Source organism: Mustela nivalis, assembly GCF_964662115.1.
Source record: "Mustela nivalis genome assembly, chromosome: 8".
NCBI classification, from domain to species: domain Eukaryota; kingdom Metazoa; phylum Chordata; class Mammalia; order Carnivora; family Mustelidae; genus Mustela; species Mustela nivalis.
The window spans coordinates 20,942,679-20,958,817 of record NC_139027.1 but is presented as its reverse complement, the minus strand read 5'-3'; the positions used below and the strand labels follow the sequence as shown (position 1 = coordinate 20,958,817).

The 16,139-nt window shown below is 42.0% G+C and overlaps 1 protein-coding gene and 1 pseudogene across 2 annotated transcripts in view; one reads left to right on the top strand and one right to left on the bottom strand.

Moving 5' to 3' along the window:
* Window positions 1-15,805, top strand: part of PPM1G (protein phosphatase, Mg2+/Mn2+ dependent 1G) — an 18,271-nt gene extending 2,466 nt beyond the window's left edge. The window contains exons 2-10 of the mRNA XM_082745129.1: window positions 10,328-10,397; window positions 10,893-10,978; window positions 11,302-11,434; window positions 12,119-12,534; window positions 13,244-13,378; window positions 13,719-13,953; window positions 14,344-14,473; window positions 14,778-14,880; window positions 15,197-15,805. Of these exons, the coding sequence (XP_082601255.1) occupies window positions 10,328-10,397; window positions 10,893-10,978; window positions 11,302-11,434; window positions 12,119-12,534; window positions 13,244-13,378; window positions 13,719-13,953; window positions 14,344-14,473; window positions 14,778-14,880; window positions 15,197-15,403 (1,515 nt within the window). The 3' untranslated portion in view covers window positions 15,404-15,805. The remainder of the gene's footprint in view (window positions 1-10,327; window positions 10,398-10,892; window positions 10,979-11,301; window positions 11,435-12,118; window positions 12,535-13,243; window positions 13,379-13,718; window positions 13,954-14,343; window positions 14,474-14,777; window positions 14,881-15,196) is intronic.
* The window catches only part of LOC309870608 (glucokinase regulatory protein-like), an 878,156-nt pseudogene that overhangs the window by 98,463 nt on the left and 763,554 nt on the right, over window positions 1-16,139 (bottom strand). The window lies entirely within an intron of this gene.

Below are 16,139 nucleotides of genomic sequence, written 5' to 3'. Positions count from 1 at the left end.
GGACCCTGAGATCATGACCTGAGCCGAAGGGAGAGGTTTAACCCACTGAGCCACCCAGCGCGCCTGTAAGCTCTTTTAAAATTATGCTGTCTGAAAGCATAAATCTTTAGAACTTATCTTAAGGCATCGCTAATATATAATGACGTGCTTTAAACTGAGTACTGAGTTCAGAGGAGTTGTTTTCTGTTTCCCTTTAGATCCTGTCCAGAGATGGAGTCTATCAACTTTTAATCACATATAGTACCTAAAAATGTATATACAGATTTCTTACTAAACAATTTTGAGATATAGTTCATATACCATATCCATTTAAAGCATACATTTCAGTGGCTAAAATACTCAGAGTTGTACAGCCATCACCACTATAGTTTTAGAACTGTTTTATCACTGAAGAAGAAAACCTATAACCATTACCAGTCACTCTGTACCTCCCCTCCTCTAACCCCTTGCAACCACCAATTTATATTATATCTGTATGGATTTGCCTATCTTTAACATTTTATAAAAATGTCACCTTTTATGTCTGCCTTCTTTTACTAAACAATATTTTTCTTTTTCTTTTTTTTTTTTTTTAAGATTTTATTTGTTTGAGAGAGAGCATGACAGGGAAGGAGGAGAGAAGGAGAAGCAGATTCCCTGCTGAGCAGGGACCTCCCCGCCACGTTGGTTTTGATCCCAGGACCCCGAAATCATGACATATGCTGAAGGCAGGGCTTAACTAACTGAGCCACCCAGGCTCCCCTCTAAACAGTAGTTCTAAGAGTCACCATGAATTCTTTTAGATGGCTGAATAGTATTCCCTTTTTTTTTTTTTTTTTTTTTTAGATTTTATTTATTTATTTGACAGACAGAAATCACAAGTAGTCAGAGAGGCAGACAGAGAGGGTGGGGGAAGCAGGCTCCCCACCAAGCAGAGAGCCCGATGTGGGGCTGGATCTCAGGACCCTGAGATCATGACCCGAGCCGAAGGCAGAGAGGCTTTAACCCACTGAGCCACCCAGGCGCCCATAGTATTCCATTTTATGGCTATTTTGTTTATCCATTCATCAGTTAATGGATATTTAGATTTCCACATTTTGGCCATGATGAATAATGATGCTAAGAACGTCCATTTATAAATTTTTATGTGGAAATAAGTTTTTATTTCTCTTGAATATGTTGTAGGAGTGGAATTGCTGGGTCATATAGTAACTCCATGTTTAACATTTTGAGGAGCTACCTAACTGTTTTTCAAAGTGGTCTCACCATTTTGATTCTTACCAGCAATATATGAGGGTGTCAGTTTCTCTACAGCCTCCCCTTTTTATTATAGCCATTTTAGTGGGTGTGAAATGGAAGCTCACTGTGGTTCTTTTTTTTTTTTTTAATTTAAATTTTTAATTTATTTGTCAGAGAGAGAGAGAAAGCACAAGCAGGCAGAGTGGCTGGCAAAGGCAGAGAGAAGCAGGCTCCTTGCTCAGCAGGGAGCTTGATGTGGGACTCAATCCCAGGACTCTAGGACTCTGGGATCATGAGGGATGATGACCCGAGCTGAAGGCAGCAGCTAACCAACTGAGCCACCCAGGCATTCCCTCACTGTGGTTTTGATTGTATTTCCTTGGTAGCTTATGTTTCACCATCTTTTCTTGAGTTAATTGCCACTTACAGATCTTTGAAGAAATGTCTGTTTGGATCTTTTGTCTGTTTGTATTGGGTTGTCTCCCCCCCCCCCTTTTTTTTGTCTTTTTATTGAGATTGTAAGGGTTTTTTATATATTTTGGATAAAAGTCCTTTATCAGATATGATTTACAAATATTTTCACCTATTATGTGGGGTGCCTTTTTGCTTTCTTGTCCTTTGAAGCACAAAGATTTTGAATTTTGTTGAAGTCCAGTTTCTCTATTAAGAGTTTTATAGTTTTAGCTCTCATAGCCATTGTGGGTTAATTTTTGTGAATGGTGTAAGAAAGAGCTCCAATTTCATACTTTCACATGTGGATATCTACTTGTCCCAAAACCATTTGTTAAAAAGCCTATTCCCACTCACAAATTATCTTGGCATCATTGTTAAGATCATTTGACTATAAATAATGAGGATTTATTTCTGGACTCCTTCCATTCCCATTGATCTGTGTACTTACGGCTCTGCTAGTACCACACTGTCTTGGTTACCATTAGCTTTGTGGTAAGTTTTGAAATTAGGAAGTGTGAGTTTTCCAGCTTTGTTCTTTTTCTTATTTCTCCTTTTCTGGGTCCCTTGCATTTCCATATGAATTTAGGATCAGCTTGTCAATTTCTGTGCAAAAGGCACTTGGAATTTTGATAGGGATTGTGCTGAATCTGTAGATCTAGTTGAGTGTTGCTATCTTTAACAATACTAAGTCTGTAGTTTTCTTGTGATGTCTTTGGTTTAAGTATCAGGATAATATTGGCCTCAGAATCATTTGGGAAGTGTTGCTTCCTCTTCTATACATTGGAAGAGTTTGTGAAGAATTGGTATTGTTCTCTTTAAAATTCTTGGTAAAACTTACCATTGAAGCCATCTGAGACAGGTCTTTTCTTTATGGGAGGTTGTATGTGTGTGTATGTTTTATTTTATGTTAAGTTGTGGTAAAATACACATAACATAAAATCTTCCATCTTCACCATTTTGAAATCTACAGTTCGGTGCATTCATACTGTTGGGCGACCAATTGCCAGAAATATTTTCATCTTGCAGAATTGAAACCCTATACCAGTTAAACAGCTCTCCATTCTGCCTGCCCTCTGCCCCTACCCCCTGGCAACCATTCTACTTCCTATTTCTATGAATTTGACTACCGCAAGGTAACTCCTAGAAAGACACATTTGTCATTTAGTGACTGGCTTCTTTCACTTAGCATAGTATTCTCAAGGTTCATCCATGTTATAGCATGTGTCAGAATTTCCTTCCTTTTTAAGGCTGAATAGTATCCATTGTATGACTATACCACATTTTATTTACCCATTCATTTGTTGATGGACTCTTAGGTTGTTTCTTCCTTTTGTGTATTGTGGATAAAGTTGCTGTGAACACGGGTATAAAAATATATCTTCAAGACCCTGCTCCTAAGTCCGAGACTGAGGTGTCTGCTGAGGGCCCACTTTCTGGTTCATAGATGTCTGCCTTCTAGTTCTATTTTCAAGACAAGGGAGCTATTTGAAGTTGCTTTTATAAGGGCACAATCTCACTCATGACCTAATTACTTCCCAAACACCCACCTCCAAATAGTGTCATGTTGGGGATTACATTTCAACATATGAATATTGGGAGACACAAAATATTCTATAGCATTGAGGTAATACATGCATGTAATTTTAAAAGATAGTAATACATGACTTTTAAAAATAAAAAATATAGTTCCTTCCCAACCACCTTCAAACTTTTTGTCTTGGTTTATAAAGATTTAGATAAGTTTATGTATATAAATATAAATGGTTGATCATCCAGTAACACAGGAACATTTGTGGATGTATTTATAATCTTAGGAGATTGACATCAGGCAGGATAACCAGGATTTTATTAATATAGATCCATTGGTTGCCTAGAAGATCTGAAGGTTCTGTATGATACGTGATTTTAAGTAAGGCAAGGCCTAAGGTCCCTGACTCAGGTGACCTATGTGTTCTGAGTCATGTCCTTCAGACTATCAGCTGTTAGTGTGTTACGATACATGTCTAGGTTTAGGATAGGAAATGAGAGAGGAGGCATCTGTAAGGTATTTGTCCTGAGGCAGCTGGAAACTCACCATCATAAACAAACATGGAGTCCTACTATATTGCAGAACATAGTTTTAGGCTCCAAAGCTGTAAAGAAGTTTTTTCTGGTTTACGATAGAGTTTTGGACCTAAGACTCTTTCCCTCATGGAATGCTGGATAGCAATACAAGACAGTATATGCTGAGTAACCATATTATTGGTAGAGACAGTAAATATTAAAAGAGTTTGGAGAGAGGAATGATCATAGAGTTTTGGTGTGATCGAGAAAGAACTCCTTTTTTTTTTTAAAGATTTATTTATTTATTTGACAGACAGAGATCACAAGTAGGCAGAGAGGCAGGCAGAGAGAAGGGGAAGCAGGCTCCCTGCTGAGAGAGCCAGATGCGGGGCTCCATCCCAGGACGCTGAGATCATGACTTGAGCCGATGGCAGAGGCTTTAACCCACTGAGCCACCCAGGCACACTGAGAAAGAATTCTTGGAGATGGTGAGACTAACTGGACCTTAAGGAGAGAGTATAAATGGGTACAAAAGGAGAGGAGGAAAGAGGAAGAAGAAGAATGAGAATGAGAAGGATATCGGAGGGAGGGATATGAGGAAGGACTCGTGAGGCCTGCTTTCTACTCTGCTGGGGTGATGTGGTCAGTGTTGAGTGGAGTAGTTTCTTTTGGGGAATGGTATGAAAATTAAGAGATTAGTTTATAGAGATGGGTAGGAATGATGATTGAGTGCTTTAAATTGCCTGTAAGTTGTGTGGAATTAATCTTATATCCAGTAGAATTCATGGAAGTTTTTAGCAATAAAGTGTTATATTGGGAAGGATAATCTGGCATCTGAATGTATGTAGGCTGGATTACAGGGGCAGAGAGTAGAAACAGGAAGGAGATAAAATGCTAGTAAGAGTAAAGTAATCCAGGAACAAAGTTATAAGGGAAAAGTTAGTAGGACTTGGTGATTGGATGGTAGAAGAGACCCAGAAAGTAAAGGTAAACTGATACTAAGTGTTGCCTGGGAAAGTTAAGATTCCAAGATTAGAAATAAGACCTACAGGGGAAGTTCTGATTTTTTTTTGAAGACTGCTGAGTTTCTATTTACATATGTTAAGTTTGAAATGAAGGGACATCCTATAGAAACAGGCGACTGGAACTTCACAGAGCCCAAGAGAACTTTCAAGAAAGCTGACATTGTTTTCACTATTTAATTATGTACAGTATTTGGGAAAAAATGAAGCCTGCCAAATGGCTATTTGGGTTGCTATCACAGTTATTGCCTGCTCTGTGAAGTAAAATCTCGAAGGAAAAGATTTTGAGATTAGAAGTTTAAGAGGAAAATAAATCTAAAAAAAAAAAAAGAGATGATTTTAACCAGTTTCCAATAAATGGTTTAATACAGGTTTTGTTAAATAAAAAGAAGAAAAGAGGAGAAACAATGCTTTGGAGGCAAAAATGAAGGAGAGGTTGGGTAAACCGGTAGAGAAATTTTGAGGTAGAATAGAGACGATGAGGTAGTTCTTGAAATATGACCTTGATCTAAGTAAAGTAAGAGGTTAGCTCATCTGCTAAGAGTGAAAGAAGAGCATTGAGAACTTGAACAATGTGGGAAAGGTTTGTGACTGACTGTGGTGAATATATTTAAGCACCAATGCAGAACACGTGAGAAAAATGCTGAATGGGATTAGGGTGCACAATCAACATGAGTTCATGACATTTTATAACTAGCAGTACTTAGTGGCTCTGATTCAGGGGCAAAGAAAGCAGTTGGTCGGGTTATACGAGGTTGGATGAGTTTTTCTAGATTGCTAAGAGACAGTGTTGAAATACTTGGCTCTGGCTCAGAAAGGTCAAGAGAGAAAGAAAAGCAAGGGTAAAGGTAGGTAGGCTCTGAACAGAGATGCAAAGGGGGAAACTAAAGTGCTTAGAGAGGGTAGAACAGTTCCAAATGATAAAATAGATGAGGGCCTTACCAGAAGTGAAAGAAAAGGTAGTGTGAAGTAGTTCTAGGAACTGAGACCTCAATATAGAAGATGAATCTTTATAGTAGGCATTCCTCTTTGAGAATAAGAATAGGGAAGAAAAATGTGAGGTAGAATCTGATACCAGAACAGAATATACATTTGCTGAATTCCCACTTACAAGGAGTTTTACGTATTTTGCAACTATTGCATCACAATACTTCTGTGGTGATAAGGGTAAATATGGTAGCTATTCCTGTTCCATATTATAGGAGAGAAAATGGAGGCACACCAAGAGGTAGCTGGCCAGAAATCCTGCAGTATATCATAGCATGGCCACTTGAGGGCAGTTCATAGGTTCATTTTGTCATCATTATCATTCAAACCAGAACAATATGGCATATTGTACAAAAAGTTATAAAGTAAAAAAAAATAGAAAAAAATTATTACGCCATTCTTATTCTCTACCCAGACTTCTAGGAAATATATATAGGTGCTTTTATTTTTTTCTCCTTTTATCACTTAATATATTGTGAACCTATTTCCAAATGAACACATTCATTTCATTTTTAAAAATATTTTTTATTTTTTTAAAGATTTTATTTATTTGAGAGAGGCAGGACGGGTGAGGGGAGCATGAGCAGGTGGAGTGGCAGAGGGAGAGAGAGAAATTCCCCATAGAGCAGGGAGCCTTGATCCCAAGACCCTGAGATCATGACCTGAGCTGAAGGCAGACTTGTTTAACCAACTGAGCCACCCAGGCATCCCCTACATGCTCATTTTTAATAGTTGTGTTCTGTTGGAGGGATGTATCCCTTGTAATTTAATTTTTTCATGGAAATTAGGGTGTTCATAATTGTTCTTTAGTATAAATAATGCTATAGTGATCTTTTTTTTTTTTTAAGATTTTATTTATTTATTTGAAACAGAGAGAGGGAGAGACAGCGAGAGAGGGAACACAAGCAGGGGGAGTGGGAGAGGGAGAAAGCAGGCTTCCTACTGAGCAGGGAGCCCAATGTTGGGCTTGATTCTAGTCATGACCTGAGCTGAAGGTAGAACCTAACTGACTGAGCCACCCAGGCACCACTATGGTGATCATTTTTTTTTTAAGATTTTATTTATTTATTTGATAGAGATCACAAGTAGGCAGAGAGGCAGGCAGAGAGAGAGGAGGAAGCAGGCTCCCTGCAGAGCAGCGAGCCCGATGTGGGGCTCCATCCCAGGACCCTGGGATCATGACCTAAGCTGAAGGCAGAGGCTTTAACCCACTGAGCCACCCAGGCGCCCCTATAGTGACCATTCTTATATGTATCCTTGTACCCTTTTCTTATTATTCTTCCATAAAATAAACTTTTGGAAGTCCAGTTACTAAATCAAAGGGCATGTGCATTTGAAATTTTGATATATTACCAAATTGTGTTCCAGGCAGGCTATACTAATTTATATTCTTGTTGGTCAGGATATGAGGATGTGTTTTTACTTCACTCTTATTACCCTTGGTTATTATTAATCTTCATTATTCTAATTTGCACAAAAGGATATTTCCTTGTTTTTAATCACTTTTCTATTTTTTCAAAAGTTCATATGAAGCTAGATCTGCTTCACATCACATGCTTTTGTGAGAAACAGATGAGGAAGTCAAAAAAGATGATTTGAATAGAGGTGTGGGTTCAAAAGAGACAGTACAGTTCTGATTTAGAGTGGTACTGCAGGACAGAGAATGATTGTCCTGTTCCATTAGGAAGGAGTGGACAAGTAGATTGCTTTTCCCTCCCCTACAAAAAGTGGAATTAGTTGGACCAGTTTCTCAAATTCTGGTGATACATTGAGTCTTTTAAAAATATTTAATTTACTTTCTGGGTGCCTGGGTGGCTCAGTGGGTTGAGCCTCTGCCTTCAGCTCGGGTCATGATCCCAGGGTCCTGGGATCGAGTCCCGCATCGGGTTCTCTGCTCGGCAGAGATCCTGCTTCCCCTTTCTCTCTGCCTGCCTCTCTGCCTACTTGTGATCTCTGTCTGTCAAATAAATAAATAAAATCTTTTAAAAAAATATTTAATTTACTTTTGAAGAAACTGAACATTCCTATGGCTCATCTTGCTCCTATCTGTCTGCACCCTCTGGTTCCCACCATGGTTAACTGTTTTTCTTTAGTTTTCTGTGTATCCATGTAGTATTGCAGTATGTAAAGACAAATATCTATTCCTGTGCTCCCTCTTCTTACACAAAAGCAGCTTACTAAATATGTTATTCTGTACTTTGCTTTCCTTCTGCACTTTGCTTTCCTTATTTAACAAAATATCTTGGAGCTCTTCCATGGATTTTTTTTTTTTTTTTAAATGAAAGCAATACTTGTGGAACTCCAGAATTCACTAAAACAATTTTAATTTAATTTTACTTAAATGAGTACAAACATAGAACTGGGCATAAATTCCATGCCAACAAACCACACTACAAAATCGACAGAATTAAAGTCAACATTAATATGACATACTATTTTGCTGATCATGACTTAGGTAGTGACTGCTGAGGTACAGTTGCTAATGGCTTTAGCAAGTGTGTACCACACTGTGTCCCATGCCAATTCAGTTCCCCTGCCCCTTTTCTGTAATCCCAACTCAGTCCTCTGTTCTGCCTTTCCTTTATTCCATAGCACTATCATGTTTCTATAGGAGTTACAGCATCATGCGATAGGATTTAACTATTTGTTGTGTTTATTGTATATATTCCTCATGAGAATGTAACTTTCTTTTTTTTTATTTTAAAGATTATTTATTTATTTATTTATTTGTCAGAGAGAGAGAGAGAGAGTGAGCGAGAGCGAGCATAGGCAGACAGAGTGGAAGGCAGAGTCAGAGGGAGAAGCAGGCTCCCTGCGGAGCAAGGAGCCCGATGTGGGACTCGATCCCAGGAAGCTGGGATCATGACCTGAGCCGAAGGCAGCTGCCCAACCAACTGAGCCACCCAGGCGTCCCAGAATGTAACTTTCTTTATGAAGTGCAGGTCTTCATTTTATTCACTGATATATCCCAAACACTCAGAAGTGATCCTGGAACATAATGGGTACTCAAATATTTGGTGAAGGAATAACAAATGAATTCTTAGGCACATAAAGTCTGAGAACCACTGTTAGAGGATGCTGAGGCAATAGATGGTCATAAAGGCAGGCCAAAAGGTGCTGAGAGGAGAGGTAGGTCCAGTAACCCTGGCTCAGCGGGAAGGAAGGCCAGTGTGGCTGGTGGTTGAGTGATTGGAAGAGGGAGAAGACCTTTGTGGTCTACGGTGCTCTCCATGTCCTGGGGATGGGGCTCAGAGGCGATTGTTCACAACTTTATTAGATAGGCCATTGAGGGCCCTCTGTGGCAGCCCATTAGATTCTGCGACACTTTGTCTTAGAATCAATCAGTGGGAAATACAAAATAGTTATTTTGCATTCTCTCATTTACTACCTTAAAATAGCCTTTATTTTCTAGATTTGTGTAATGAAAGCTTAGTCCTACTGCAGGGACAACAGAAGAACCATTGCACTGATTTCCTAAGTATTGATACAGCTAGGAAAGTGAAATGCCTCAAAGAGGAAGGAGAACCATTAACTTACACATCAATCAGAGTAAATAGCTGATTATATTTTTTTTGTTTGTAGAAAGTACCTGAAAGGAAGGTGGGGTTGTGTTCCAAGATAGGGCAGAGTAAGCTACAGCACATTCTCACCTAGGTTCAGCATCTTAGGGCCTAGCCTGGAGGTTTGCCTGGGGTGACAGAGTTTTTTTATTAGAAGAATTTGATCAAGCCCAGCCTTCCAACCATGATGTTGCTGCAGCAGGACCTTTGCAGACTTTTCTTCAGGTGTGCTAATGCCATCAGCGATGAATGATATCTTATTTCCAGCTGGGGGTAGGAGGTGGGAAGGCTAATTACATGAGGCATTGTAAATTCCAGTTAACGAGTACTAAACACAATGTAGCTTAATAACATTATTTGTTGGGAGGATTCTTTTGTAAATATATCCTCTGCCTATCCTGAAGATAACTTACTGAGTTAAGCTTTGAGAGAAGAGAATGATTTGTTTAGATGGTGCTTTGGGGAAGTCGTGGTATAAGTGTATGTGTATATAGTTCTACAAATTTTAGTGCTTTCACTTAGGCATTTTAGGTTTCTCCTAGCAACTTGTCAGGTTGGTAATGCCCTCGGGTCTCTTTTTGCTATCTTCCCTAACATTTTCTTCCTTGAAGTTCTCTGTTTCATAGAATGGGTCTAGAAGTGACTTTAAAGATCCTTTATTCTGGTTCTTCCCATAGTTGCCACAAATCCAAAAGGTCAGGTCTAGAGTTCCAACAGCCAAACATTCTGCCATCTGGACTGAGATCTCCTAGGCCGAGGCTGCTAGACTGCAGAGGTAGTGACCTGATTCATCTCTCTCCCTTCTACCCTCTCTGCTTCCTTTCCTCCCCTCCTTCCCTCCCTTGGCCCTTTTCCTTTCTCCTTTCCCTGTACTTCTTTTCTTATTTTATCATCCCATTTTCCTTTCTTATTTCTAGGCCATGTAGGTCAGCTAGGGAAGGGTTAGTGAGATTAAGGCGTGAAGGCGATCCTTACGACTTGAGGTGCACAAGGAAGAGCATCCTTTGACCTTGAGAAATGCTAATTATGCTCTCTTTTTCCTAGGATGCGCACAACTGTATTCCTGAGTTGGACAGTGAGACAGCCATGTTTTCTGTCTATGATGGACATGGAGGTAACTTTTGCAGATCATATTGGTGACATTCTTGAACACCAGTTCCAGACTTTTGGGGGCAAGAACAGGTTCTCAGTAGTTCTTTTCCCTTCCAAGGTTCTGGTCCTCAGATACCATTTCCTTCCCAGTGCTGTTTTTCTCTATTCTGCCATTCTGTTTTCATAACAGGATATTGTATTAGTTTATAATCTGACCAGGCCTTGTTTTAACCCAGAAAGCCTCTTCCCGTATTAGAATGTATTTATTTTTTTCCCACTGAGAACTAAGTATATAGATGAGAAAAGACAAAAGGTATATTAACATAGTCCTGAAGAGTTGATGGTGACATCCATTTTCTGGCTCAGAACTTCCTAAACAGTTATCTTTCAGATAGGTTTCAGTTGTATGAGATAGTCATTTCCTCAACCCTTGGGGTCCACTCCAGTATGACATGTAAATACTATATGACTTTGTATGTGGGAAGCAGTGCTCTGGGTGACCTTACCTTTCTTCTAGGGGAGGAAGTTGCCTTGTACTGTGCCAAATACCTTCCTGAGATCATCAAAGATCAGAAGGCCTACAAAGAAGGCAAGCTACAAAAGGTCTGTCTTTTCGTAGTGCTCCTTCTCTACTTCTGTAGGCTTGCCCTTGTTTTCCAGTCCTTTGCTTTTCCTTTCTTACTGTCAGTAAGCTGCTGCTTATTGCATTTCTTAAAGAATTCTATTCCCACTGGGCCTTTTTAGAGCTGCTTCATTATTCTCAGGTCTCTGAACTGTTTTTTATTGATATGTCAGTGTCTCCTTGTATGGTAGATCACGCTGTAATTGGCATGCCATCTTTGTACCCAGGCTGTATATAGGCAATTCATGTTGTACCCACTGTACTTTTTTCTACACTTGCTTCATACTATTTGACTTATATACAGGCATTAGAAGATGCCTTCTTGGCTATTGATGCCAAACTGACCACTGAGGAAGTCATTAAGGAGCTGGCACAGATTGCAGGGCGACCCACTGAGGATGAGGATGAAAAAGAAAAAGTAGCTGATGAAGATGATGGTGAGTTTGGCATCCCTTGTTTGAGAGGAAATCAACATTTTAAAGAACTCTTCTTTAATATGTATTATTTATGTGTCAATTCTAAGAGAGGATGACTTCTTAGGGACTTGGGGAGTCCTCACATTAAAGAACCCTATGTTCTATGTTCTATACTCCATGAGGTTATGGAAGGAGAAGAATTAACCTTTGACCTAGTGTCCATAATTGTAAGGATTTTTATGTACATTATCTTTTGCCATTGTGACGGGGTCTCTCTGGTTCCTGTTAATGTTTATGTGACCCTTTTTTTAAGACTTGGAACTATCATTATCCTCAGCGCCAGTCACTAAGCCTGGGCTGTAGGCCTAAAGCTAGCGTTGTGGGCTTCTTGGGTCCTCAGCCATAATGAGGTTTCCAACTTATCAATCAAAAATGAGAATACAGTAACTAGTACTACAGTAACTAGTATTCCTTTGACTAAGAATAGGGTGAGAGACAACGACCAAAGGAAGTCTATGCAGGCAGATAGTACTTGAGAAGGAAGCAAGGGGGTGTTCTGAGACTTGATAGGAAACTTGATAGGATCCTTGAGTGGGCAGTGGTGGGGAAGTTGAAACTCAGCCTCCAAGGGTTGTGGAAGTGGGAAGGGGGGCTGATCCATGAGGAGTCTGGGGTGGGCGTGCTGATTCAACCTCTTCTCTGCAGTGGACAATGAGGAGGCTGCGCTGCTGCATGAAGAGGCCACCATGACTATTGAAGAGCTACTGACACGCTACGGGCAGAACTGTCACAAGGGTGCTCCCCACAGCAGACCTGAAGCTGGGACAGGCGAGGAGCCAGGGTCCCAGGGCCTCAACGGGGAGGCAGGACCTGAGGACCCATCTAGGGAAACTTCTTCAGAGGAGAATGGCCCCACAGCCAAGGCTCACACCGGCCTTTCCTCCAACTCAGAACGTGGGACTGAGGCAGGACAAGGTGGCGAGCCTGGCACTCCCACTGGTGAGGCTGGGCCTTCCTGCTCTTCAGCCTCTGACAAGCTGCCTCGAGTTGCTAAGTCCAAGTTCTTTGAGGACAGTGAGGATGAGTCAGATGAGGCAGAGGAGGAAGAGGAAGACAGTGAGGTAAGGGCCTGTGGGAGCACACAGATGCTGAATCTGCAGAGAGGGCCTATTTGGTTACCATGCATATCTGTTGGCTCTTTTCCTTCTCTGTTTTTTTTAACTTTTAATTTTTTAAGTAATTTCTATATCCAACTTGGGGCTTGAACTCACAACTCCCAAGATCAAGAGTTTGCATGCTGTCTCAACTAAGCCAGCCAGATACCCCACCTTCTATTTTTAGATCAGCCTCCAAGACCTACTACATTCCAAGGTTTTCTTAAATTCATTATTTCTACCAACATAGGAACTGTCAGCCTTCAGACCTCTTCCTTTGTTGGTACTATAACAAATAGATCTAGTTCTAGCCTTTCAGAGTCTGTCTCAGAGAGAGAACAAGAAGGTGGTGGTGGTTAACTTTGGGTATTTGGGTATTTCCTTCTCTGGGCCACTTATTTTCTGGCTGCGTTGCCTGGAAAGTGCTTCTGGCTGAGAGCCCTGGCCTTTCCTAGGACTTCCTACTCATGAGTATTGAACGCAGCTCAGGATATTAGTTCTACCCATCTAGCTCTCTCCCCTCCCCTAAATTTTTCTGTCATGATCATACAGTTGTATCTTTCAGTGCTTTCAGAATCTTTGTTCAGTCAGAGCCTCTTGGTTCTGAGTATGAGTTGGGGGGAGGGGGGCAGGGGGTCATCTCAGTCTCAGCAGCCTGGGATCATCCCTCTGGCAGGAATGCAGTGAGGAAGAGGATGGCTACAGCAGCGAAGAGGCAGAGAATGAGGAAGATGAGGATGACACTGAGGAGGCTGAAGAAGACGAGGAAGAAGAGGAGATGATGGTGCCAGGCATGGAAGGCAAGGAGGAGGTGTGTAGGGAAGGGGAGCACCAAGTCTGTAAAAGCCAAGAGGCAGATGTGATTCCCTGATAGTGATTTCAGGACAGGGAATCTCCTTGCTGCCTTAGTACTGAAGCCCTGGTATGGGGGCATTTATGCTATAAGGGGAACTAGGTCTTTAGGGAACAGTTAGCTCAGAGTAGAAAGCATGCTCTAGTCTTTGGAAAGACTAAATCCATCCCTCTCCTGTTTGTTAGTGCTCTCTTGGTGGTCCCAGTGAGAGGAGAGAGCATAAGCAAATTGTCAGGGGCGCACCAATGAGGAGTTTGTGTCCAGAAGCTCCCCTGATGCTCCCTTTCTTCCTCTTAAGCCTGGCTCTGACAGCGGTACCACAGCGGTGGTGGCTCTGATACGAGGGAAGCAGTTGATTGTAGCCAATGCAGGAGACTCTCGTTGTGTGGTGTCCGAGGCTGGCAAAGCTTTGGACATGTCCTATGACCACAAACCGGAGGATGAAGTGGAGCTAGCACGCATCAAGAATGCTGGTGGCAAGGTCACCATGGATGGGCGAGTCAACGGGGGCCTCAACCTCTCCAGAGCCATTGGTAAGGGCCAGGAAAATGTGGGGAAGACTTCGGGGGTCTTATTCTCTTTCCAGACTCCCTGGTAGCAAACTTTAATCTTAATAGGCCCTTGTACCTTTTTCTAAGTCCTTTGGTATCTATGACCTTTGTCTGTAAAATGTCTCCATGAGATAGATATGGTAGCTGTCATTTTTGGATGATTAAAAAAAAAAAACAGGTTAGTGACCTACCTAAGATATAGCAAACTGAAGATAGGGCTGAAACTAGAAAAACTGGAACTCAGTTTTCCATTTACTTAGATTATGGAACTTTGTAAAGAAGGGAAATGAATGGTAATCCTTGACCAGCCTTGAGCACAAGTCTTTGGGGAGTGCTTAAACTGCTCATCAACCAACCATTCCTTTACCTCAGGAGACCACTTCTACAAGAGAAATAAGAACTTGCCACCTGAGGAACAGATGATATCAGCCCTTCCTGACATCAAGGTCTTGACTCTCACTGACGACCACGAATTCATGGTCATTGCCTGTGATGGCATATGGTGAGCACCAGTAGAATGACCTAAAATTCCCTTATTTATGCAGCATTACTTTTCTTGTAGGGCTCTGAGGTGGTTTGGCTTTTTTATCCCTCTAACAGCTACATTCAGCACTTTTCTCAAACAGCCCTAGCATTAGAGCCTAGGCAGGCAGACATCTTGGTGTCAGAACCCCCAAGACTAAGGCAGAGCAAAAGACTGTCCTCCGTAGGTATTTACATTGGTCCTGGGGGCTATCACCTCTGTCTACATTTCCTTTCTTTTGCCTTAGTGGGACTAAAGAAGAATATATTGTTTTTGACCCCAGGAATGTGATGAGCAGCCAGGAAGTTATAGACTTTATTCAATCAAAAATCAGCCAGCGTGATGAAAATGGGGAGCTTCGGTTATTGTCCTCCATAGTGGAAGAGGTGAGTGCCTGGGCAGAGGAGAAAGGGCATCTGGTTTGCATAGCCAAGGTTTGTCTTGTGACCTGAGCCAAGACCAGAGCTGGGAAGTTATCACTAACTACTGACAGATGCTGGTCTAGAAAGTTCCATTTTCCTTCATTTCCCTGACTTATCCTCATGCCTTATGCACTAGCAGGTGGCCTGTTTTGTGACGTCTGTTGCCTTTTCTCCTCCTCCTGCCACCGTCTCAGCAGAGTCAGCCCTCTTCTGGGAGTTTAGGTTCCTAGGAAGGTGTTCAAATCCTGAAGTTGAGCTATCTGCATTGTCCCTTTTGTAGCTACTGGATCAGTGCCTGGCACCAGACACTTCTGGAGATGGTACAGGGTGTGACAACATGACCTGCATCATTATTTGCTTCAAGCCCCGAAACACAGCAGAGCTTCAGCCAGAGAGTGGCAAGCGGAAACTGGAGGAGGTGCTCTCTTCTGAGGGGGCTGAAGAAAATGGCAACAGTGACAATAAGAAGAAGGCCAAGCGGGACTAATGGTTGTCCAGACCCCTGCCCACCTAGACTGTTTTTTGAGCCCTCTGGACCTGAGACTGAGTTTTGTCTTTTTCCTTTAGCCTTAGCAGTGGTTATGAGGTGTGCAGGGGAGCTGGGTGGCTTTACTCAGCCCATTCCAAAGAGGGCTCTCCCTCCACACAGCAGCCTGGGAACCTCTGCTGTCTTCCCCAGCCTCCTCCTTGCTCCTTGGGGCTCATCACCGGTTCTGTGCCTGTGCTCTGTTGTGTTGGAGGGAAGACTGGCGGTTCTGGTTTTTACTCTGTGAACTTTATTTAAGGACATTCTTTTTTATTGGCGGCTCCATGGCCCCCAGCCGCTTGCACCCGCTCTCTGTTGTACACTTTCAATCAACACTTTTTCAGACTAAAGGCCAAAACCCAATTGTGCCAGTGGTGTCCTTTTTTCAATAATGCTCTCCTGCCCGGCCCACCCAGAACTCTCTGGCCCCACATTCGACCTCTTTGGTGGTATCTACCAAGCCCCTCAGCGCACTTGTGTGCCTGTTTGTGCGTGCGTCTGTGTGTCTGTGAGCGTGCATGTGTGCGCGAGCCTGCCTCGCTCGCCAGACCTGTGTGGGACAGAAGGGACCCAGGTATTGCAGTTCCCTGAGCTGCTGGGCAGGCTGGCCTAGCCTCACGGCTCATCCTCAACCTCCTCTGGAATCAGGAATAGTTTACTAGTTCCTTCAGGTAAGGATAAGGACCTGCTGGGCGGC